General features: G+C 46.0%; 1 protein-coding gene across 6 annotated transcripts in view; it reads right to left on the bottom strand.

Annotated features, from left to right (window-relative positions):
• Positions 1-26,065, bottom strand: part of TESMIN (testis expressed metallothionein like protein) — a 1,592,961-nt gene that overhangs the window by 188,558 nt on the left and 1,378,338 nt on the right. For all 6 annotated transcript variants that reach the window (XM_078682880.1, XM_078682879.1, XM_078682876.1 and 3 more), the window contains one exon: positions 13,935-14,044. In XM_078682880.1, coding sequence (XP_078539006.1) covers positions 13,935-14,044 — 110 coding nt within the window. The remainder of the gene's footprint in view (positions 1-13,934; positions 14,045-26,065) is intronic.

Genomic DNA, 26,065 nt, shown 5'->3' on the forward strand with positions numbered 1-26,065 from the left:
TCCATAGCCTGTGCCATAAGAGTATATGTTCTAACTTAATGAGGTCTGTTACATAGGGGAGACCCAGCTCCTCGTGGCAAATGTGGGAGGAAGAACTGGGTGGAACGGACAGGATATACCTCAAGAAAGAGTTTTCCACAATTTGCAGAGCAGAGGAATTAACAAAACCCCACACCCCAGCTCCATACGTCGCGGTGGGAATGCACTTGGCGTTATGTATTTGCAGGAGTTCACCTGGTGGCTTCTTGTACAGCTTCTTAGCAAAAGATGCTAGAGAACGCTGGTATTTTCACATTCATTGCTTAGCCCCACAAATCATTTTGGCTAAATAAGATGACAAGATAAGAAAAACTCTTTGTTGAGGTCAATTTCCTGTCTCCCACAAACATGTCTCTAGACCTCTTGGTCCCATGACCACAACTCATAATATATGTCTTGGTGATGTTTACACTTAAGCGGGGGTCCTCCATATTATTATTAAAGCTGTCTAGGACCCACTGTAGGCCTATTTCAGTGGGCACCATCAAAACGGCATCATCCGCGTAAAGCAGAGCTGGTATCCGATGCCCATTCTCTTGGGGATAATCTTGGCCCCTTTTTAAAAGCGCTTCACCCTGTCCATTTATTAAAGATTCAAAAGGAAGGGGCCAAGAGACAGCCTTGTCTGACCCCCTTCCTGATAGGAAACGCTTTGGAGCGCTCACCACCCAGGCTGTATCGCACACTAGCAGTAGCCCCACTGTGTAGTGCTGTAAAAAAGTGATGTGTGGATCCACCCCCGCTTTCAATAGGACCTCCCATAATCAATTGTGCCTGACCGAATCAAAGGCCGCAGAGAGGTCCACGAAGGCCAAGTATAATCTACCCTTTTTTGCTCTTGTGTATTCTCCTATCAAAATTGCTAGGTTTAAGGTTTGTTTAATAGTACCAAGCCCTTCCCTAAAGCTGTACTGTAAGTCGGAGACTGTGTGTGTGTCCTCTGCCCAACCTTACAAGCGTTCCAAAATAACGCGTTCAGCCACTTTGACCATTGAGTCAAGCAAAGAAATCGGTCGGTAACAACTGGGGTCATGACGGTCCCACTTCTTATATATCTGGATTATAATTGACTCCACCCAAGTCTTCGGAATATTTGTCTCACAGCTCGCATTGATGACTTGAGTTAATATAGGGCCCCATAAAGAAACATTAGTTTTGAACAGATCTACTGGAGCGCCATCCGGTCCTGGGGCCTTACCACCCAGACTGAGAGCAAGAGCTCTAGTCACTTCTTCTAGTGTGACTCTCAACACCAACTTGTCAGTATGACCTATTGGGGTATCATTCAGATGTGAGACAAGGTTTCCTTGCTCGCTATAAACTTTAGAAAAATGCTCAATCCAGGAGTCCTCTGGTATAGCTGTCTCAATTATGGGACCCTCACTAGCTTATAGAAAGGGGGCCCTCACTGCTCTCCAAAAAGCAGCGCTGTCTTTCTGTGTTGCTGCACTGTGGAGGGATTCCCACGCTTCCTCTGGCATGGCACTTTTTCTTACGTTAATAGCAGTTTATTCTCTAATCTTGCCAGTCTGATGCTAATTGGAGATCTAGGTTGCCTGTGTAACTCGTGCTTCAATTTAACGTGTGCTTGAGTACAGTTCCATTGAACCACCCAGAGTCCTTGGGTTTATTACGATGTTTAACAAATAGTAAATTCCTAACCTCCTTTGAGATTTCAATAAAAGACTGCATTATATCCTCTCAGGGGGTTAGCTAAGTCAAACGAGCATCAAATGCAGATTTACAATTTCTGATCAGTTATTTCAATAACACTTCAGCATCCACCTTAGCCCACCGTAACGAGTAGCCATTCGTTTTAATTTGATCTATATTACCAGGGGCCAGATTAATATTATCAGCCCTATCGGTCCTGTGCATAGGCAATTTGACCGACAAACATAAAGGGAAGTGATCGCTAATAGAAATATCCCTAACCTTAAAAGAAAGGACCCAAGTTGCACTGTTGCTCGAGGCTAGGATAAAGTAAATGGTGGATGAAAATCCCCTCTAGTTAAAAGTATTGGACATGCAAATGGGTGTGGCTAAACATTTGGTTACAAATCCCAGATCACCAGAGAATAGGAGTTTGTTAAACAGGTCTCCCACCGGAGTGTGACAAAAATGGGTATCACGATCCCATTCTTCATTAGCAATGCCACAAATTCTGGTGTCCTGCATATTGCATAAAGCACAATTGAAATCCCACATCACTAATATTGTGGAAACTTTCAATCCAGCATTGGAAATGTCATTCAGAGCCGCCCCTAAATTCTTTACCACCATAGAAAGTTTGCCAGAAGGAACATTATTATAAAAGTTAACCAAAACAAGGCGGTAGATACCACTTAGAGATAGTACAATTATATGATAATAATAGTCACCAAACTTAAATTCTATTTTAGCAAATTAGAAATATACGTTCTGAGTCCTCCCTTTGGTCTTCCCTCTGTACCTTTCAAGGCCTCAGTAACAAAGGTCTTATAACCCTGTATATGAATTGGTTCTAAAGCCCAGGTTTCCTGAAGGCAGAGGATATCGATATTTGAGATAAACTCACCCCAAACAGGATTATGGATTTTAGAGAGCAGCCCCAATATATCCAATGAAATTAAATTACAGGCAGGTGAGGCATGGGTAACCTGAGTACTCTAAAGCACCAACACTGGGGAAACAGAGTGATCATTTCCAGATGGAACAGGCTGAATAATCGGACACTCACTCCGTTCAGATAAGGCTGTCAACATATTATCAGTACTGTCCCCCCTAATGGATTGTTCTTTAATGGATAACATGGGGGATAATCTTTATGCTTTTAAGGATTGATCTTGACATCTAAACTTATTTTTTGTGCCCGCTATAGTGCAGTTGGCCAGACTACCACTCCTTTTTGAGGTCAGAGCTGAGGGTGACAATCAGTCAATATCTTCCAGACCGTTAAGAGCCTCAAAGTAATTATTGACTTTGACTGTATATCTATAGCATGTAGTTCCCATGGGCCTTTCCTCCTCCAGGGCGTACTTAGAGGGTCTATTTGGTTGATAAACGCAGCCCAAAGGGACAACACATGTCCCCTTACGTCTGACCGGCCAGCTGCCCACCCTGTCCAGAATAATCCGAACCAGAGTTGGCGACCTAAACGATAACACTACACAGTCTCCCGGCAATTACTTTTTAGTGCCACCAACCCAATCAATTCTCCTCGCCATCTTAAATAGCTTGTGTGTTATACCCGTCTTACCGCTTAAAAAGTGCAAAGATTTATTTCTCAGGGGAGACCAGAGCTCCACCTCTCCTGCTGGCAGTAGGGGAACGTTGGAACGTTGGCCAGAAGTAATGCTGCTTCCGGGGGGAGATGGAGCTGTCTTGGCTCCGAACAATGTCCCCGAGCCGAACTTTGAAAGCCTGATTTACCCTGGGTGCAATCCCTAGGGCTTGGAGTAAGGTCACCCCTACCTGATGTTACACGCTTTGCATCATTACCCGTGCTTTGTTATCCTATGAGTCTACTCTGGGTGGAGCAAGGGGCCTCATTATCACTTAACAAGCATGACCCTCCTGACCCAACTTATATACCTCTCAGGCTACACTTAGTCTGAGCCCCTTTATTGAGCAAGCTTTGAGAATTGAGGGCTAGTAGTTGGGGTTGGCAGGGAACTCCATTCGTGGGATCAGCCTGAATATATGATCCCCCCTGCTAATCAGGGAAGTGTCTGTTGGTCAGCTCAAAGGAAGGTTGATTGGGACCAGGGAAAAACTATTTATATTCTTTTCCAGGTTTGCCAGTTTGTCATCCATGTTAGTTAATATGATTGCTAATGGTTTCAAAAGAGCTGTGACGGTTTGCTCCAGCTTTTCCCAAAACGCGCCATGATCCATAGCCGGTATACAGCTGTTTACTGCCCCAACAAAGCATATTCCTGGTTCAACTCACTCCCCCAGTACAAATGTTAAACTGCAGGCTATAACCATACTGTAGCAAAAACGAAATTGAAACGTTGTGCATCAAACGAGTCCATAGTTGGGGCTATATTCAATGGGGCATATGTAGTTCGGCTGAATCTCTACAATATTATTTTACTGTATGGATTTGACTCATTGACCCATTGACTTTAAAAGTGTTAAACAATTCATTTTGGATGCAAAGTACAGATTTAGACTCTTGTGATCTTGTTCTTCTGATAAATGACCATTCATGAAGACGGAACATAGCATTAACTGCACTGAGTAAATATGCAGTGTGTACTATCTCTGAACAAGTATCTGCCTTGTGCTCGTATGCCTCTTAAAACATTTAAGGAAAACTCTGCCTTTCCTTAATTAGAATATAAAAATATGGGCCGTATCATCAATTGAATATTAGCTCTAGACTGGACTATGTCAACTCTTTATACCTGGGCATATCTGATTATTTGTTTCACAGGATGCAGGTGATCCATATCATGCTGCTTGCCTTATATTAGAAGCTCTCAGATTTAACCATGCCCATCCTCTTCTTCAACCGCTACACTAACTCCCTATTAGTGAGTGCATCCACTTTAAGACATTATGTGCCATACATAGCGGGCTCTCTGGATACTCTCTTTTGTTCATACAGAAATGGATCAAAACCTACGTGTCCTTTAAAGTCTGGTTATCTTCAAGTCCTCATTGGCTGAAGAGCTCTAATTTTGTCAAAAACAGACGTGGAGGTGCAGTCTCTCTGCCAGATCCACCTGGCTGTGATACTCTTTATCAGCCAATTGAAATCAATTGTCTAGGTAATTTTGTACTATACTTTATTCCTGTCTTTTTGCTTTCTGATAGGTAATAGTGACCTTTTCAGTACCACAAACTTTTATGTGCACTTTATATATGTATACATGTATTCCTTTAGCACATGCATACCATTGATGGCCCTTCCCCCACATTGAAGGGATAAGTGGTACCCCACTCTCCATGCCTGTCTTTGGTGCCTGATGTTAGAAATTATGGAAGCCTTAGGCTGAGGAATTTAATGAAGAGGGATCCCACATATTGGAACGCTCTACTTCCACTGAATAACTCCCCATATTTTAAAGGTTATTTAACCCGTTAACTGCGCCCATCGGCCAACGGCCGTCGCAAGCACTACCTTGGTAGTGCTGTGCACGTCCGTTGGCCGACGCGGCCCCGCCCGCGCAATAGAACGCCTGCCTCCGTGGTAAACGGGTTAAATCACACAAAGTCACTGAAGGTTTGAATTCAAGACCATGGATACTAAAATACACTGCAATTTCAAAATGAAAAATTACTTTATTTTTCATTAAAACAAAACAAATTCTGGACCAAGCCTACCAAGAAAAGTGAAGACTGAACAAGAACAATCAGAAAAATCCACAGTTATTACTCATACCTGCTCTCCATTGACAGAATTTGACACTCATATCTCAAAATTCTAGTTGTTCGAAAACATCCACATAGAAGTTCACATTGAAATAGCAAGTACAAACCATATCTATCGTTAGGGACAGTTGGGAGCAAATGAATCATGAGAGAACTATGCCTTTCAATTTGCACATCTGCCACATCACAAACATCATACACCAAGTCAAGGATCCCTTGCCTTCAGATGAATGTCTGCCTATATTGTCCCTGTTTGTGCCGAATGCCCTACCAATCTGATTAGAGTTGCGCATGTGTGAGAGTGGAGTGTAGCATACAGAAAAGCGGGTGATGTTGGGCCTGTGTTGAGATGTGGCATTCTGGTTGTACCGCAAGCCTCAATATCTTGTCCTGGCTCATGTAAACTCTGGGTTGTGGAGATTAGCACATTTCTTTGCACAAAGTTCTATGCCTGCGATTATACTTTTGCCTACAAGGGTTGAGGTGTAGGGTTGATGTATTTGTGGAGGACAAATCTGTACTTTGTGTGTCACTTCTTGCTTCACCTTAACTATTTTAGCCATGTTTCTGAAGTTGGTAGTACTTGTGTGTTCAATACAATGAACCCTTGTGTGCTCTAGATGTTGGAACATATTTGTTAAGAAGAGCTTCATCAAGGTTTTAAAATATTGATTTTTTATTTATTGTAGTTGTATCCACTATCCTGGACTCAACTGCTATGAGGCAAAGACACTCCCACATGGCATCCTAAGCATTGTGTGTGCAACAGGATTGATTTGGGTAAAGGTCAATTGGTACTGATGCAGTGATGCAATGGGGGTATCACTGTTTCAGGCAATAGTGTTTGTGTGTGTCTGTGTATAAATGTTGTCCTTTACACTTATGTTTCTGTACTTCCAATTTTCTTTTTTTTTAAACATTTTATTGTTTTCACCACAGCAGCACTTTGTATCAACATAACATACGGCAGTTTTGGAACATTTGTCAACTCAATATTGCATAGTTCTGCAAAACATATAGACATCCTATTCTTCCAAATCGTAGATAGCAACATTCCATCTCCCCCCCTCCTGCCACCCCTCTTTCCCTGTCTTCATCTGAGTCATCGCTTTTATGTTCTTCAGGCGGCTCACAAATACCCCCATATAATCGTTCCACGCTCCCCAAATTTTAGACTACTTACTGGGGCATCCTCTATTGACAAACACTGCACGTTCAATTATCATAGTCTCATCCATATTTATGCTCCATGCTGAGAGGGAAGGCACCTCCACCCAGCCCCACTTCTGCGCTATGTTCCTTTTCGCTATCACTATGCCAAGCGTGACCCAAGTTTGACCGTGACGCGTAAGGTCATTGGGTTCCCATATGTTTAATAAACATCGACGTGGGTCAGGTGCCAGCGATACCTTCTGCACCTGAGATATAGTGCGCATCACCCGGGTCCAGTATGTTTTTATTCTGGGACATTCCCAGATCGTCTGGTAGAACGTACCTTCCTCCCCACACCTCCTGAGACAAAAGGGTGGTCTATTCGATGCATCTTGTGTAGGACTATTCTAGTGTAGTACGAACGGTGCAGAATTTTTAATTGTACTAATCAAAGACGTGATCGGACTCCAGCTTCCCTCGGGGATGCCAACGCTTCCTGCCATTCAGACTCATCCATCTCCTCTATGTCCTGTACCCATTTATCTTTAAGCGAGCTCATGGGGTCTGGTAGGTAATTTATCAATATCCGATATGTGAGCGATGTGGCCTTTTTATGCATAAAGTCTGTCAATAGCCTATCCTCCATAGGCGACGCCTCTGGAACATCAGAGCCGGGAGTGATCACCGACATCAGAGCATGTCTAATTTGTACATATCTGTAGCGTTCAGAGGGCGCCATGTCATGCACCTGCTGAAGATGTTCAAACGACACTACGTCTCAATCCCGCCACAGGTCACCCACTGTAGATATTCCTATGTCATCCCAGTGGTTAAAACCCTTACTGTGTCGAAACTTTCCCAGTTTTTTGTTATCCTATAATGGATTGAGTTGTGTCATGACCCCCCAATTTTGTCTGTGCAGCATGCCAAAGTAGCAGTGTATGCCTTAGAGGGCCAAACTTCGTCAATGCCAGATTACTATCATAGAGGGGAGAGAGCCTGGTGCAAGTGCTGAGTTGTGCCCGATCTGCCTTATACGCCGGACCGGAGTGCAGGACATGTAGCCAGTGGTTGATTACCTTAGTCTGTGCTGCCCAGTAATAGAGCTGCACATCAGGAAGCGTTATTCCACCGTCGTACCATCCCTTTATCATCTTGGCCTGAGCTATGCGCGGTGGCTTGTTACCCCATGGAAGATTAGAGACCTGTGCTTTGATAGCTTTAAAGTAGGGAGGGTGTACTTGATACGGTGTGTTCTCCAGAACATAGAGGGAGCAAGGTAGTGCCATCATCTTGAAAAGTGCTGCCTTCCCTAACAAAGTGAGTGGCAGCTGCTCCCAGTGGCGCACATCCCTTTTAAGTCGTTCTAACGGGGGCTGCAGGTTTTTGATGTAAAATTCCCTATCATCGGCAGTGACATGAGTCCCCAAATATTTGAATGAGCTGCCGGCTATCTTGAGCGGACAGTCATCAGGGAGGAGCGGCGGAGGGCCTTTAAGTACGTAAAGTGTGGATTTCGACCAGTTTATGGCATACCCCGAGGCCTCACCATACACTGCACATACATTTAGGAGGGTCAATATGGAGCGTCTCGGGTTGGTAAAATAAAGTAGCAGGTCATCGGCATAGAGGGACACGGTCCTCCCAGTCGTCCGTCCATTTAATGCCCTTGATCATGGGCTCCCACCGGAGCTCAAGTACTAGTGCGAAAAGTAGCTGTGACAGTGGGCAGCCCTGTCGCGTGCCCCGCGCCAGGGGGAAGTTATGCGATATGTGACCGTTAGCGGTGACATGCGCCAGTGGCTTGAAGTAGAGGAGTCGGACCCAGGATGTAAAGTTGGGGCCGAACCCTAAGTGTTTTAATACCGCGAACAAGAACGGCCACCTAACCATGTCGAAAGCCATATGGGCATCCAATGACAGTATTACTGCCGGTTCCTCAACGTATTCCGCTCGGGCCAACACCCGATGTACTCTCCTAAGATTCAATGCAGTGTTCCTGCCCGGCATGAAGCCGGACTGGTCTGGGCGTACGAGTGTTGTGAGGTGTGGCGTAAGTCGTCTAGCCAGTAGCTTTGCCAAGATTTTTCCCTCAGCGTTCATAAGGGAGATGGGTCGATACGAGGTACACATTCCCCAGGCTTACCAGGTTTTAAAATTGCTTCGATCGTAGCGGTGCGTTGGTCCGGGGGTAATTCACCCCTTTCCAGACTGTCAAGGAACATATTTAGCATATGAGGGGCCAGGTGCTCTGCTGCATTTTTATATAATTCGATTGGGATCCCATTCAGTCCCACAGCCTTACCCGACAGTAGTGCCCCCATGGCCTCCGTCACTTCACTTAATGTCAGGTCGCCCTCCATTTCGTCAGTTGCTTCAGGTGTCAGTTTAGGCATACGTAGGTCCTGGATATAAGTGAATGCCTCTTCCTCGGTCATGTCGGAGTCAGAAGAATAAATTGCCTGGAAGTGGTGCGCCAATATGCTCACTATTGCATGTGGGTCAGTTGTGACCTCCCCATCTGCAGTACAGAGTTGTGTTATCCATCTGTCACTTTTTTTCTTCCTGTCTAACCAGGCTAACAACTTCCCTGCTTTGTCCCCTACCTCATATACCTTGTGTCGCGTGGCTTGCAGTTGTTGCTTAGACAGGGAGGTGAGATGTTCCTTATGTTGGAGCTGTCGGCGTCTGAGTTCAGTAGCCGTGTCAGGGGTGGGGTTTTTAGCGTGAGAGTCTTCAGCTGTACTTAGTTCGGATTCCAGGCTGTGTAATTCCGCCTGACCCTCTTTTTATGTGTCGCTATGGAAGAGACGGCTCTACCCCGCAACACTGTTTTGAATGCCTCCCAGAGGATAGGAGGCGATTCCACTGAGCCCACGTTCTCATGAAAATACTGGTCAATCCCTTTTTTAAGCTCTCTCCTAATGCGGGGCACACGTAAATAACCAGGGCGAATTGGATACACCCTGCGGCGTGTATGTTGAAAATATGTGTACTGAAGGAAGAGTGGGGAATGGTCGGAGATGCCCCGGGCTCTGATTTCTATATTGTGTATATTCTGTAAGCTACCCACTGATCCCAGGAAGTAGTCAATCCTAGTGAGGCTGTTGTGTACCCCAGAATGAAACGTATATTGGCGTTCAGTAGGATGGGTTCGTCGCCAAAGATCTTACAGGCCTAGTGCATCCAGAAAGCTCTGCAGGCGTGATCCTCCAGATGCACCCACTCTCTCCGGGATTCTATCCAATGTATCATGCAAGGTTACATTAAAATCCCCACCAATAAGGCGTTCACCCTTGGGAAGGTTAAGTAGGAAGTCACTAAGGTCCGGGAAAGCTACATTATCAGCGCCGGGGGAATATAGACTGATACAATATTAAGGGGACGACCCTCCCACTGGGCAGTGATCGCTGCAAATCTTCCTTGCGCATCCGTTTTAGTACTAATCACTATTAGCGGAAATTGCTTTTTCAATAATATGCCTACCCCATGGGAGCCCGATGTAAATGCAGAGTGTACTACCATTTTGTATCCCCTTCTATCCATTGCTTTAGTGACTGTACCTGTGAGGTGTGTTTCTTGCAGCAATATCACCGCTGCACCCGTCCTCTTGATACTCTGCAAGACTATCCCCCTCTTTATTTTGTCTCACAGTCCTCTCACATTCCATGTTATAAGCGAGAGACTAGGCCGCAGCGCATTAGTGTCCCTCAAAGGCTCAGTCCGCAGTACACTCTCCATTGACCGACCCACCTTTTCCACCCTCACTGACGCCATCAAGTAGGAGAAAACAAAAATCATGCTCCATGAACCATGTTACAACATTGCTGTCCGTGTGTGAATATTTAAGAAAATCCCTGCAGAAAAAAACATAGAACATTCCCACCCTCCCTAAACCCCTCTCTGCCTCCCTGCCCTGCGGACCCAAAACTGCCCGCCACCCCAACTGAGCAGAGTGCTTATCACCCCACTCTGAGAACAGTATTTGCACTTTCGGGAGCGGGAAGTCCAGGGAGGATATCAGCTTCCCTCACCCCAGAGTCTGCTTCAGCTATAATACATCGTCCTTATAGCGCCATGAGGTGTCTGAGTTCATTTTTCAGCCCACTGCATCGCCCAGCCTCCCCTGCATGTGGATGTCGTCGTCTTGAGTACGTTAATCTTGCTACGGACTTTCAGGTCTACCACGAGGTCGTCTACTTTTAGGTGTCTTGCCGTCCTTTCCCGCCACTCTTCAACCCTCCAGCCAGTCGTGGGCTTCCTTCGGCGATTCAAAGAACCATGTCTTGCCGTCTGCTACAACCCGTAACTTAGCTGGGAACAACATGGAGTACGGCAGCTCACGATCTCTCAGTGCCTTCTTTACCTCCAGGAAGCTCCTGCTCCTTGCCGCAACCGCTGCAGTGTAATAAGGAAAGAAGGATACGATGGAATTCTGGACCTTAACTGGTGGTGCCACCCGGGCCGTCTGTAATATGGCGTCCCTATCCCTAAAGTTGAAAATGCGGGCCAGCACAGGTCGCGAAGGCGCCCCAGGTTTTGGACGCCCACCCGGCACTCTGTGTGCCCGCTTCACTGAGAAAAAGGCGGAGAGGCCTTTCGGTTGTAAGCGTGATTTAATGAGGTCCTCAACATATAGATCCATTGCAGGGCCACCTTCTGATTCCGGTATCCCCGTGATTCGGACGTTGTTGCGGCGGGAGCGTCCTTCCTGGTCGTCGAGTTGCGTCGCCATCCATTTGTTTTCCTCCTCCAAGTGCTTGACCTTCTGGATTAGGAGTGCAGAGTCCTTTGAGAGGGATGTAGTCACTTGCTCAACCTCTGTGATTCTGGACGACATTTTGTGGAAGTCAGCGCGCAGGAAGGTAATGTCCGATGATATTGTGCCTACCGTCGTCTGAACGCTATTTAAGGCCACCATAATATCTTCCAGCGTTACCTTGGGACCCCCCTGCGCCACTGCGTCCTTCTTTGGTTGATCTGTCTTGCCCGAGAGCGGCGGGAAATCCTTCGTGTAGGCATATTGGTCCAACTTGCCCCGCTGGTTCACACGTGAACCTCTACTACTCATGCCACTGGTGACCGTAAATCCAACACCAAGGTCTGCAGGCACAATTACGTCTTCTCGCAGGTGGTGCGCAAACGCCCAGTATACTATGCACTCTACTGCTCAGGTATAGTCAAACACTCCTGTACTATGGAGGGGCAAGGGGGATCAGGTTAGTCCAAGACCAGCCTTGTAGGAGTGTCTCTTGTGCTCCAGCAGTCCCAAAGTCTGTCCGGCACCGTGGTCTCTGGCAACACACGCTCCGAACGTCCGCCAAAGCCCCAATACCTACGTTGATGTGGCAGTGTGTCCAAATTGCTGCTCTGCTGGGCACTTGACTCCGCGCTGCTTCACAGGGCCACGGGTAGTTCCGCCGTCCGCGATCCCAAAATGGCGGATGCAGGTCGGGCCGGACGCTCGTTTCACCTGCCCCCGCCGGATGATTTGCCGTTGAACCGTCACAGCAGCTCCCCACGGGTTCTCATGCACTGCTGCGGGTAGCGAGTGTCAGCCGGCACACAACTTCCACCTCCGGTGCGCCGCAGCCGCCCCCCCTCAGCTCACCTCCTCGCCGTTGTCCGGGCCCACCTCTGGGCTATTGGCACTAATGGAGGCCGCGGCTTCCGCGACCTATGCAGGCCTCCTTCAGCGTAGTCCATCCCACACGATTCTGGGCACTCCCGGGCTTCGGAATCAGGACGGTGGATGACGCTCAGTCTCCGCTTGGCTTGTGGCGACTCTGGGTATGATTTAGCGTCGGATATGTCACAGGATTAATGGGGAAGCAATCCTGTCCCCGGAGCTCCTCTAAGCAGCGGCCATTTCTCTTGGCTGCTAGCCACGCCCCCCTGTACTTCCAATTTTAATTAGAACCATCTACACCTGTGCGCCTTTGTTCATATAGGCTATTGTATGAAAACGTTTTTCAGTAAGATTTTCAGAGGTGTATTTGAGAAGTTGTAACCACTGGGATTTTGTAGTGCATTTCAATCTTAAGTGATTTTCGTATGGATTTTACCATCTTGCTAATTGTTCAATTGCAAGAGGTCCGCTTTTGGACTTCTGGTTTCTGTTTGGGAAAGACAATTTTCATCACTTACAAATGCTGAGAAACCCAATTTTTGTCTTACCTAATTTGGACCAATAATCTTTCCTCACTAGCAACATTGGACCAGTATATTTAGAGATAATACTTTCTCTAAATTCTATGAAAACATTCAAGTAAGGATATCAGATAATCCAAGACCCAATTCTTAATGTCAAGCTTTTTCTTCACAATTATTGCTTGCAGCTGCAAAAGTTATACAGTTGCAACGTAAGTGAACTATAACTAAAGCTCCCAAAGTTCAGTACACGGTTAAACAATAACCTGGAGCTGTAGCACTATGTCCTTGATGATCTGGAGTTATCTGGTAGTAATACCTTTAAGAAACCTAGGTTCTGATATTTAAAGCCAATTTGTGGTTGCAAAGCCTTTCCCATTCACAAAATGGCTACTTGCTATGGACTAAACCCATTACTCGAATCTATACCAGGTTGCTGAATCTCAAAATGGGTTTAAAAACCCACAACAAATCGCTATTTCAAATGGATGTGTTCAGGGTATCCAATCCAAAATAATTTTGTTAAGGGATGTACTCAATGTCTTGTGCCCAAAAGCTGGTGGCAAAACATTAAAATTGTACCTACACCCCATAGGAGGTGTTAACTCATTCACAAATGATTTGATGGGGAGTATTGTCAACTCTCAGACAAAACAACAAACTAGCATTTCTTTTTTAATGCAAACCTATTTCCTTTAAGGAAAACAAAATGCATTTTTTTTTTTAAAAGCTGACTTTATTAAAAATTTGATAACGGGCATGGGATTTTACAGTGTTTTGAAATCTCTGCCAACCCCCTACAGGCCACCATTCCCGTGATAGCATTCAATCGTAGCGAGTTGCAATTTACAACCTATTTCATGAATGTTGATGTGGTAGGTAATGCACCACGATTAGGAAATTTGTGAACCGATCTATTAGTACATAGGTTGGTTTGCAAGATTATTTGCCATTCGCAAAATTACTGAGCATAATCTGCGCTCTTTTTTATGTATAGAAATTTCGCACTAGGTCTCTGTTACGTGTAGTTCTGTACATTATTCTATACACTACTCTGCATCGAAAGACTTAACTTCAAGACACAATTTAATTATGCAAAAAAGAACTGTCAAAATGAGGATTTAAAGGAAATTCAAAGTAAGGGATTAACTTTATTCAAACATTTCGTTTGACCTGAAGCATTTGGAAACATACATGCTAAAATAAGATAAATGTTAATATCTTGTTCATACCTTCCAGCGTCTGTGTAGTGTGGCATATTCATAAGTGATTTTCGATCTGGGCTTTCTTCGTAATTTTTACAGCCGATGCATTTGCAGATTGAGGAACACATGATTTTAGCCTGATGAAGAAATTTTACTTATTATACAAAAAGTAGAAAGGTGAACAAGAGGTAAAGCTTTTACATATTGAAGTTGATTATTCTAAATCCAACCACCCTATCATTAAGATAATGTAGAAAACGAGGGTGGGTCATGTGGCTTACACAATGCTGTATCTCGTACTAATAGGAAGAAGATCATCCTTTACGCTGCACATCTGCTAAAACTGGCAAGCAAACAAGGAACAGAGGCAGGATGTATGCTCAAGGGGAGTGGAGAGGAAGACTGAAAGTAAGGGTGGGGGATTGGGAAAGGAAGCGAGAGGAAGAGACCGAAACAGATGACAAGGCCAAATGAGTCCATATATTTGGTGCTCAGTCTACGCATGAAAAGAAATGGAATCAACCATGCACTTGAGTACTGTGTATTATACTCAGGGCTGGATTAGAAACTGAAACAAGCCTTGTTAAGCAAATGTCATATCAGACCCACACTTCACTTTGCCAGAGAGATCAGTGAACACGTCTTTCCCTCTACATGGATTTAGAGGCTGTTATTCAGCTTGTTTTTCTGTTTTGAACAAATCACCCAAAAAGTGCATAATACCATAATACTTGTCAAATATATTGGCTATAGCAATAGGAATTACAGGGAATTCTGAAGAGTAGGTTATAAAATAATGCAATACCTAGGAGTGTGCTTGAGTACCCAAGAGCAACATTTCTCTAAATAAACAAAGTATATGCCTAAAAAGGGAACACTGTGCCATATTGAAAAAAACTTGTTTGCACAGCAAATGTGTGTGTACTTAGTTCATACTGTGAGGCAACAATAGTAATACACTCATACAGAATCCTCTGCCAGGAACAGTTTTAAAACTCTGTCACAGGTGATAATACTCATCATTTCTAAGATATTTTCCGGGATGGGTCATGGTAGCACATGCATTCCTAAAAACATCCCTCTAGCTTCCAGCCCATTGGCACCTGAATGTTCAGTCCAACACTGCATTGCATTAAATCAAAAGCTATGGTGTGAACCCAGATCAGAGTGGCTAGTCCAAGAGTCTTATGAGGTTAATTTGTAGATCTATAGATTCAGACATGTATCATGGACCAAAAGGACAAGCTCATTGAACTTAAGAGCAAGATTTCCATTTCATGATATATTATAAGGAGAGTACCATGTGAGGAAATATATTACTTTTTATAAACGTGCACACATGAACACACACACACACGCACATATATATATAAATTGAAAACAAAATATATTATTATTATTAAAGCTATACACACGCACAAATATACACATTGAAAACAAATCTACTATTAAGGCTTTTTAATTACAAGCAAATTTGGAAACAGCAATGGTAAAGTCAGTTGAAGCGATACAAAAGGGGATGATGGACGGAGCGTTTGAGCAAATCAAACACTCACCCCCAGTCAACTGATCTGGGTTTAATCCATCACCATTCTTTAGCTCACTCGGCCACCCCAGTTCAGAGATGGCTATATGCAAATCAGTCTGACCCTGTGCCTCATGGTAACAGTCCAGCCTGAACTGCCAAGCCATGTCTTCCCTGGACCGAAAACAAGCATCCTGGGACCGGTTTCGGATTCATAATCCTCATCAGCCAGGCTATCTTGAATCCAGTGGCCAAGTGAGCAAGGGACTCACGTCTGAGCATACCCTGCCACACTTAGGGGGAACAAAGCGATACAAAAGGGGATGATGGACGGAGCGTTTGAGCAAATCAAACACTCACCCCCAGTCAACTGATCTGGGTTTAATCCATCACCATTCTTTAGCTCACTCGGCCACCCCAGTTCAGACATGGCTATATGCAAATCAGTCTGACCCTGTGCCTCATGGGAACAGTCCAGCCCGAACTGCCAAGCCATGTCTTCCCTGGACCGGAAACAAGCATCCTGGGACCGGTTTCGGATTCATAATCCTCATCAGCCAGGCTATCTTGAATCCAGTGGCCAAGTGAGCAAGGGACTCACGTCTGAGCATACCCTGCCACACTTAGGGCGAACAAAGCGATACAAAAGGGGATGATGGACGGAGCGTTTGAGCAAATCAAACACTCACCCCCAGTCAACTGATCTGGGTTTAATCCATCACCATTCTTTAGCTCACTCGGCCACCCCAGTTCAGACATGGCTATATGCAAATCAGTCTGACCCTGTGCCTCATGGGAACAGTCCAGCCCGAACTGCCAAGCCATGTCTTCCCTGGACCGGAAACAAGCATCCTGGGACCGGTTTCGGATTCATAATCCTCATCAGCCAGGCTATCTTGAATCCAGTGGCCAAGTGAGCAAGGGACTCACGTCTGAGCATACCCTGCCACACTTAGGGCGAACAAAGTGATACAAAAGGGGATGATGGACGGAGCGTTTGAGCAAATCAAACACTCACGCCCAGTCAACTGATCTGGGTTTAATTCATCACCACTCTTTAGCTCACTCGGCCACCCCAGTTCAGACATGGCTATATGCAAATCAGTCTGACCCTGTGCCTCATGGGAACAGTCCAGCCCGAACTGCCAAGCCAAGCATTCATAACTCTTCTCCCCCTAACAGCTGTAATCTCCTACTCCCCCCTACCGACGTTACTGACGTTCAGTACCTAACTGACCACTATCTCAACTCCATGGCCTCAATAATCAATGAGGCCGCTCCAATGCAACTGAAAAGAGTATCCACTAAGATATCCAACCCTTGGTACAACGGGAGTCTCAATGAAGAGAGACGGGCTATGCGAACGGCAGAGCGCACCTGGAGATCAGTTCCCTCGACATTGCATCTTAAAACTCTGAGGAAAAAGAGAAATGCATACTTCAGGAAAATAAAACGCTCAAAGTCAGAGTTCTTCAGACTCCAGCTAGACCAAGCAAAAAACCGTCCAAGTAAATTGTTCGAGCTAATCCGATCTCAATCTAAGGAACAACCCCCAGCTGTCGACATTATGAGCACTACTCCTTCCTGCGAAGATTTCTCGGCTTTCTTTAACAAAAAAACTGACAATATAAGGAGCGACCTCCTCAATGACGCAAGCCTTTACTCAATACCCAACTGCATAACACCCAATAAACTAAAAAACAATGCGACATGGTCATCCTTTGACACCTACTCTGAAGAAGAAATTGACAGAATACTCAGCACCCTAAAACCATCCAATCACCTCACTGACCCTCTTCCTGCTAACGCCGTAAAAGACTTCATCCCTTTGCTCCACCCCCACTCTTCACTAAAATTATCAATAGCTCACTACAACAAGGAACTATCCCTGACTCCCTCAAAGTTGGACAAGTTACACCTTTACTGAAGAAACCAACAGCCGACCCCACTGATCTAAGCAATTACCGTCCGATTACCAACATTCCCACTCTCGACAAACTTTTAGAAAAATGCGTCCAACTACAAATGACAAAGCACATAGAACAGTGTGATCTCCTCAACCCACATCAATCAGGCTTCCGAGCAGGGCACAGCACTGAAACAGCTATGACTCACATAATTGATGACGCCACCCAAATCTTAGATCAAAATAATACCTGCCTCCTCATCCTTCTTGATCTCTCTTCAGCATTCGACACAGTGAAACATGAGAACTTACTCAAACTCCTAAAGACAAGAATGGGCTTCTCTGGGACTTTTGCTGCGTTGGTTCACCTCCTTTCTACACAACCGGTCTCAAAAATTCAAGAGCAAAAACTTGTTGTCATCCCCAGTACCGGTATCGTTAGGTGTCCCTCAAGGATCCTGCCTATCCCCTACTTTGTTCAACCTTGTTATGGAACCTCTCACCACCCTGCTACAAGCATCCAATGTTCACTTTCACATGTACGCCGATGACACTCAATTATATCTCAAGTTACAATCCCCCAAAGACATCCTGAGTCTGAATTCTACGATCAGAAACACCCAATCTTGGATGGCCGATAACCACCTCAAACTCAATGCTATGAAGACTGAGTTCCTCCTAATCGCACCTCCCACGAAAATATCTTCCGCACAAACATGGCTTAAGCACCTAACAGCACTCAATGTCCAACCAACCATCGTGGACTCAGCAAAATCCTTAGGCATAACACTTGACACCAACCTCAACATACAGCAGCATATCGGCAAGGCAACTAAGGGGGCGAACTTCCAAATAAATACCTTGAGGAAACTTAAACCCTTCCTCCCAGCAAAAGACTTCCAAACCGCAGTACAAGCACTAGTCATCCCTCGCATAGACTACGGCAGCGTGGCCCTCTGCGGCCTCCCCCTAACTACAACTGCACCCCTCAGAGCGTCACTAAACGCGGCGGCAAGACTCATCACTGGATAAAAAAAACATTCGCATATCTCCCCTGACTTTAAATCCTTGAACTGGCTGCCTCTTGAAGCCAGAATTCAGCTGAAAATTGCCTGCATGACACACAAGGCTATACACCTGAAATCACCCAGCTACCTCACTCATAAGTTGACAATTTCCGGCGGGTCCAGAACTACCAGAAGTACAAACAATCTTCTGCTGAAACCGAGAAGATTCCGGAAGGAAAAAACTTACAAACGCTCCTTCTCAGGAATGGCGCCTAGGATCTGGAACGCACTTCCTCCTGAAACCAGGCTCCTCTCCTCCTCCCTTCTTTTTAAGAAAGAAGTCAAAAATATCCTTATGACTAAATACACTTGAACAATTACGTTTGATTTTCAATGCGTCGATCAGTATTGCCAGTATTATATTATTATATAGCCTATATATTCCTATGCACGGGTGTTTTGACTTGTATTAGACTAAAGTGCTTAGATTCCTGCTCCCTCATATCTGTATTTTTCTCTATTTCTGTATTATTTACATTGTTTTGATGACCTAAGTCCCAACTAGGCCACGCTACCTCATACCTGTACTATATGTAATATTGTTGCTATGTACATGAACTTGATGATCTACCTCCCTTCTATGCCCCCTGTTCCCCTACCCTTCCACCTGCCTTTGTAAAGCGCTCTGTTATCTGCAAAGATCTTGTTCGTGCTATATAAAACTTTTAAAATAAATAAAATAAAAAATAAATAAAAATGTCTTCCCTGGACCGGAAACAAGCATCCTGGGACCGGTTTCGGATTCAAAATCCTCATCAGCCAGGCTATCTTGAATCCAGTGGCCAAGTGAGCAAGGGACTCACGTCTGAGCATACCCTGCCACACTTAGGGCGAACAAAGCGATACAAAAGGGGATGATGGACGGAGCGTTTGAGCAAATCAAACACTCACCCCCAGTCAACTGATCTGGGTTTAATCCATCACCATTCTTTAGCTCACTCGGCCACCCCAGTTCAGACATGGCTATATGCAAATCAGTCTGACCCTGTGCCTCATGGGAACAGTCCAGCCCGAACTGCCAAGCCATGTCTTCCCTGGACCGGAAACAAGCATCCTGGGACCGGTTTCGGATTCATAATCCTCTTCAGCCAGGCTATCTTGAATCCAGTGGCCAAGTGAGCAAGGGACTCACGTCTGAGCATACCCTGCCACACTTAGGGCGAACAAAGCGATACAAAAGGGGATGATGGACGGAGCGTTTGAGCAAATCAAACACTCACGCCCAGTCAACTGATCTGGGTTTAATCCATCACCATTCTTTAGCTCACTCGGCCACCCCAGTTCAGACATGGCTATATGCAAATCAGTCTGACCCTGTGCCTCATGGGAACAGTCCAGCCCGAACTGCCAAGCCATGTCTTCCCTGGACCGGAAACAAGCATCCTGGGACCGGTTTCGGATTCATAATCCTCATCAGCCAGGCTATCTTGAATCCAGTGGCCAAGTCAGCAAGGGACTCACGTCTGAGCATACCCTGCCACACTTAGGGCGAACAAAGCGATACAAAAGGGGATGATGGACGGAGCGTTTGAGCAAATCAAACACTCACCCCCAGTCCACTGATCTGGGTTTAATCCATCACCATTCTTTAGCTCACTCGGCCACCCCAGTTCAGACATGGCTATATGCAAATCAGTCTGACCCTGTGCCTCATGGGAACAGTCCAGCCCGAACTGCCAAGTCATGCCTTCCCTGGACCGGAAACAAGCATCCTGGGACCGGTTTCGGATTCATAATCCTCATCAGCCAGGCTATCTTGAATCCAGTGGCCAAGTGAGCAAGGGACTCACGTCTGAGCATACCCTGCCACACTTAGGGCGAACAAAGCGATACAAAAGGGGATGATGGACGGAGCGTTTGAGCAAATCAAACACTCACCCCCAGTCAACTGATCTGGGTTTAATCCATCACCATTCTTTAGCTCACTCGGCCACCCCAGTTCAGACATGGCTATATGCAAATCAGTCTGACCCTGTGCCTCATGGGAACAGTCCAGCCCGAACTGCCAAGCCATGTCTTCCCTGGACCGGAAACAAGCATCCTGGGACCGGTTTCGGATTCATAATCCTCATCAGCCAGGCTATCTTGAATCCAGTGGCCAAGTGAGCAAGGGACTCACGTCTGAGCATACCCTGCCAGACTTAGGGCGAACAAAGTGATACAAAAGGGGATGATGGACGGAGCGTTTGAGCAAATCAAACACTCACCCCCAGTCAACTGATATGGGTTTAATCCATCACCATTCTTTAGCTCACTCGGCCACCCCAGTTCAGACATGGCTATATGCAAATCAGTCTGACACTGTGCCTCATGGGAACAGTCCAGCCCGAACTGCCAAGCCATGTCTTCCCTGGACCGGAAACAAGCATCCTGGGACCGGTTTCGGATTCATAATCCTCATCAGGCAGGCTATCTTGAATCCAGTGGCCAAGTGAGCAAGGGACTCACGTCTGAGCATACCCTGCCACACTTAGGGCGAACAAAGCAATACAAAAGGGGATGATGGACGGAGCGTTTGAGCAAATCAAACACTCACCCCCAGTCAACTGATCTGGGTTTAATCCATCACCATTCTTTAGCTCACTCGGCCACCCCAGTTCAGACATGGCTATATGCAAATCAGTCTGACCCTGTGCCTCATGGGAACAGTCCAGCCCGAACTGCCAAGCCATGCCTTCCCTGGACCGGAAACAAGCATCCTGGGACCGGTTTCGGATTCATAATCCTCATCAGCCAGGCTATCTTGAATCCAGTGGCCAAGTGAGCAAGGGACTCACGTCTGAGCATACCCTGCCACACTTAGGGCGAACAAAGCTATACAAAAGGGGATGATGGACGGAGCGTTTGAGCAAATCAAACACTCACCCCCAGTCAACTGATCTGGGTTTAATCCATCCCATTCTTTAGCTCACTCGGCCACCCCAGTTCAGACATGGCTATATGCAAATCAGTCTGACCCTGAGCCTCATGGGAACAGTCCAGCCCGAACTGCCAAGCCATGTCTTCCCTGGACCGGAAACAAGCATCCTGGGACCGGTTTCGGATTCATAATCCTCATCAGCCAGGCTATCTTGAATCCAGTGGCCAAGTGAGCAAGGGACTCACGTCTGAGCATACCCTGCCACACTTAGGGCGAACAAAGCGATACAAAAGGGGATGATGGATGGAGCGTTTGAGCAAATCAAACACTCACCCCCAGTCAACTGATCTGGGTTTAATCCATCACCATTCTTTAGCTCACTCGGCCACCCCAGTTCAGACATGGCTATATGCAAATCAGTCTGACCCTGTGCCTCATGGGAACAGTCCAGCCCGAACTGCCAAGCCATGTCTTCCCTGGACCGGAAACAAGCATCCTGGGACCGGTTTCGGATTCATAATCCTCATCAGCCAGGCTATCTTGAATCCAGTGGCCAAGTCAGCAAGGGACTCACGTCTGAGCATACCCTGCCACACTTAGGGCGAACAAAGCGATACAAAAGGGGATGATGGACGGAGCGTTTGAGCAAATCAAACACTCACGCCCAGTCAACTGATCTGGGTTTAATCCATCACCATTCTTTAGCTCACTCGGCCACCCCAGTTCAGACATGGCTATATGCAAATCAGTCTGACCCTGTGCCTCATGGGAACAGTCCAGCCCGAACTGCCAAGCCATGTCTTCCCTGGACCGGAAACAAGCATCCTGGGACCGGTTTCGGATTCATAATCCTCATCAGCCAGGCTATCTTGAATCCAGTGGCCAAGTGAGCAAGGGACTCACGTCTGAGCATACCCTGCCACACTTAGGGCGAACAAAGCGATACAAAAGGGGATGATGGACGGAGCGTTTGAGCAAATCAAACACTCACCCCCAGTCAACTGATCTGCGTTTAATCCATCACCATTCTTTAGCTCACTCGGCCACCCCAGTTCAGACATGGCTATATGCAAATCAGTCTGACCCTGTGCCTCATGGGAACAGTCCAGCCCGAACTGCCAAGCCATGTCTTCCCTGGACCGGAAACAAGCATCCTGGGACCGGTTTCGGATTCATAATCCTCATCAGCCAGGCTATCTTGAATCCAGTGGCCAAGTGAGCAAGGGACTCACGTCTGAGCATACCCTGCCACACTTAGGGCGAACAAAGCGATACAAAAGGGGATGATGGACGGAGCGTTTGAGCAAATGAAACACTCACCCCCAGTCAACTGATCTGGGTTTAATCCATCACCATTCTTTAGCTCACTCGGCCACCCCAGTTCAGACATGGCTATATGCAAATCAGTCTGACCCTGTGCCTCATGGGAACAGTCCAGCCCGAACTGCCAAGCCATGTCTTCCCTGGACCGGAAACAAGCATCCTGGGACCGGTTTCGGATTCATAATCCTCATCAGCCAGGCTATCTTGAATCCAGTGGCCAAGTGAGCAAGGGACTCATGTCTGAGCATACCCTACCACACTTAGGGCGATGGTTTATGAATCCGAAACCGGTCCCAGGATGCTTGTTTCCGGTCCATGGAAGACATGGTTTGGCAGTTCGGGCTGTACTGTTCCCATGAGGCACAGGGTCAGACTGATTTGCACATAGCCATGTCTGAAATGGGGTGGCTGAGTGGGCTAAAGAATGGTGGTGGATTAAACCCAGATCAGTTGACTGGGGGTGGGTGTTTGAATTGCTCAAGCGCTCCATCCATCATCCCCTTTTGTATCGCTTTGTTCGCCCTAAGTGTGGCAGGGTATGCTCAGACGTGAGTCCCTTGCTCACTTGGCCACTGGATTCAAGATAGCCTGGCTGATGAGGATTATGAATCCGAAACCGGTCCCAGGATGCTTGTTTCCGGTCCAGGGAAGACATGGCTTGGCAGTTCGGGCTGGACTGTTCCCATGAGGCACAGGGTCAGACTGATTTGCATATAGCCATGTCTGAACTGGGGTGGCCGAGTGAGCTAAAGAATGGTGATGGATTAAACCCAGATCAGTTGACTGGGGGTGAGTGTTTGATTTGCTCAAACGCTCCGTCCATCATCCCCTTTTGTATCGCTTTGTTCCCCCTAAGTGTGGCAGGGTATGCTCAGACGTGAGTCCCTTGCTCACTTGGCCACTGGATTCAAGATAGCCTGGCTGATGAGGATTATGAATCCGAAACCGGTCCCTGGATGCTTGTTTCCGGTCCATGGAAGACATGGTTTGGCAGTTCGGGCTGTACTGTTCCCATGAGGCACAGGGTCAGACTGATTTGCATATAGCCATGTCTGAAATGGGGTGGCTGAGTGGGCTAAAGAATGGTGGTGGATTAAACCCAGATCAGTTGACTGGGGATGGGTGTTTGATTTGCTCAAGCGCTCCATCCATCATCCCCTTTTGCATCGCTAAAGTCAGTTGAATCGTCACAATTTCACAAATGTAAAGGTATCCTGAGGCACACAACTGTACTTTCAATGCACATGATGTCCCACAAGAACTGGGGACAGAGGAGGATTTTGTAAGGTTAGGACTCTCAGTGTGGACACCTGCCTATCTGTGCAAATCCACCGTTATCCCTCCCAGCCCCTGGCAGTGACGGAAACGGTCTGTTGAAGCTTCAGATAACAAGAAAATAAGCAAAGCCATAGAATTCAGAGGAGATATGACAAGTCGGTTACCATGTCACCTAGGAGCATTGTTAAATGAACAATAGCTTCTACAGTAAAGAGAAATCTTTTTGTGATCATCACAGAAATCTTTCCATACAATACTATATGGAGTGGACTTTCAGTCACCCCCTTGCTCATAACTGGATGGTTTCCTTGTGTATCACTGTTCCCTGCTCTTTACTGGATGGCTTTACTCTATATTCTTGTTTCCCTGCTGTTAAAATATTTATTATTTACCTCCCGCTTTATTTTGCCCAAGTTGTAATGTTCCATCGATGACATTATGGAATTATGGGGCATATTAGCAAGGGCAATATTGCCACTTTAACAGGACTTTTTCCCGCTAAAGGGGCGATATTTTTTATCGCCCTATTAGCAAGCTGTCGTTTACAGCGGTTAGCAACAGCTTTTAGGCGATAGCTACAGGTTTGGGGCCCGCTTTGCATGTCAGCGATATTTATCGCTAGTGACATGCAAAGCAAGGCAGGCAAAGCGATAAAAAAAATTGCGCTAAGCCCGATTATCGCAATACACTAACGCCTGCTAAAAAGTTGACTTACCTGTATAGTCAATGGGGGGTGGATTATCAGATTAAGACCCCATTGGTGTTAATGCGAGAATATCGCTGGATTTCCAGCGATATTCTCGCATTTTGCCGCTATCGCTGGATATTTTAGCACAAGGGAGAAAAATTTTGCTAATAGCATGTTTTCTCCGCTAAAATATCCAGCAATAGCCAGCGATAAAAAAAAGTCGCTAACCACGTTTAGCGATACATTTTGCTATTTCTTGCTAATAGGCCCCTATGTTTTTCATGTTTCATTTCTTATTTAGCTGCCATGCTTCCCCCTTTACTCTGTGTGCACTCAGAGTGCGCGCATGTTCGTTCCATCCCTCCACACATCTCCTCCACCCATCTCTCTCCTCTGACCCTCTCTCCAAGTAAGGCATGTGCTCTCTCCTACTCTCTACGTTGTTGGTGTTGTCTCTGACCTCCCCTGCCTCGAGGAAGACCATGAGCACACTGTGGGTCTCCCAGCAGATGAACCCAGAGATGTGCTTGACTCTTCCATGGCACACTAGGCATCAGATGGTGGGCTTGGCGATGCCTTCAATGTTCTCCTACAGTACTTTCCTGCACTTCTTAGTGCCTCCTTTCACCAGTCTTTTTACCTCATCCACCTCTCTTCCATCTGTCTAGCCACCTCTGTACTGCCTCATGCTGATCTCTGATGTTGGCTTTGCCAATTCCAGATGCTTTTAAAACGTGAAAGCACTGGCAAATCCAAGATCGCTGATCAGAGATCTTATTCTGTGTCTGTAGAGATAGCCCTTTGAGATGTTTTCCAAGAGGTCGAATACAGCAGTACAAATGAAGGCAAATCAGCAATATATCTTTATGGCTATTGAAAAGATTATTTCTTCTAGAATAATTGCATGGAAGTCTTTTTCTTGTGGCAAAAATTCAGGAAATTGACCCATTGTGCCACATGAACCAGGATGATAATGTCCATTTCTTGCTTTGTTTTTCTGAAGCAGCTGAAGCAGTAGAACTAAGGAAATTGTACTGGTTGAAGTAATCTTGAAAATTCTGTAGCTCTGCATTTCTTCTCCAGATTCCTCTTCATAGGTCTAGGTGAGAAAGAAGTTAGAAATCAATCATCTTCTCAGTGAGATCAGGAACCTGAGGAATCATGGGGTTGGCTTACTTCCATGTTAAATTTTCTTGCAGTTATGATGAAAACTTCAAGTTAGGTGACTATGTCTTCGATGGGAGGAACTTGCTAGTGGCAGGGGGGTTGAGAGGCCAGTCTCAAGCTCTTTCTAGATCTCCAAATTATGTCACTCACAGTCTATCAAATTACCTCAGAGTTCTTCTACTAATATATTTTGCTCTTGACTTCCACACGCCATTTGATGTTTGGTGTGGTGTGGTAATATTTTATTGAGTGATTAACAAAAATCAATACAACAAGAGGACATTCAATATTAAAAACAAAACAAAAGAAAAGAAAGAAAAAAACAATCAGTGTAAAAACATTTT

The sequence above is a fragment of the Lissotriton helveticus genome, chromosome 3_1, assembly GCF_964261635.1.
Source record: "Lissotriton helveticus chromosome 3_1, aLisHel1.1, whole genome shotgun sequence".
In the NCBI taxonomy this organism is placed as follows: domain Eukaryota; kingdom Metazoa; phylum Chordata; class Amphibia; order Caudata; family Salamandridae; genus Lissotriton; species Lissotriton helveticus.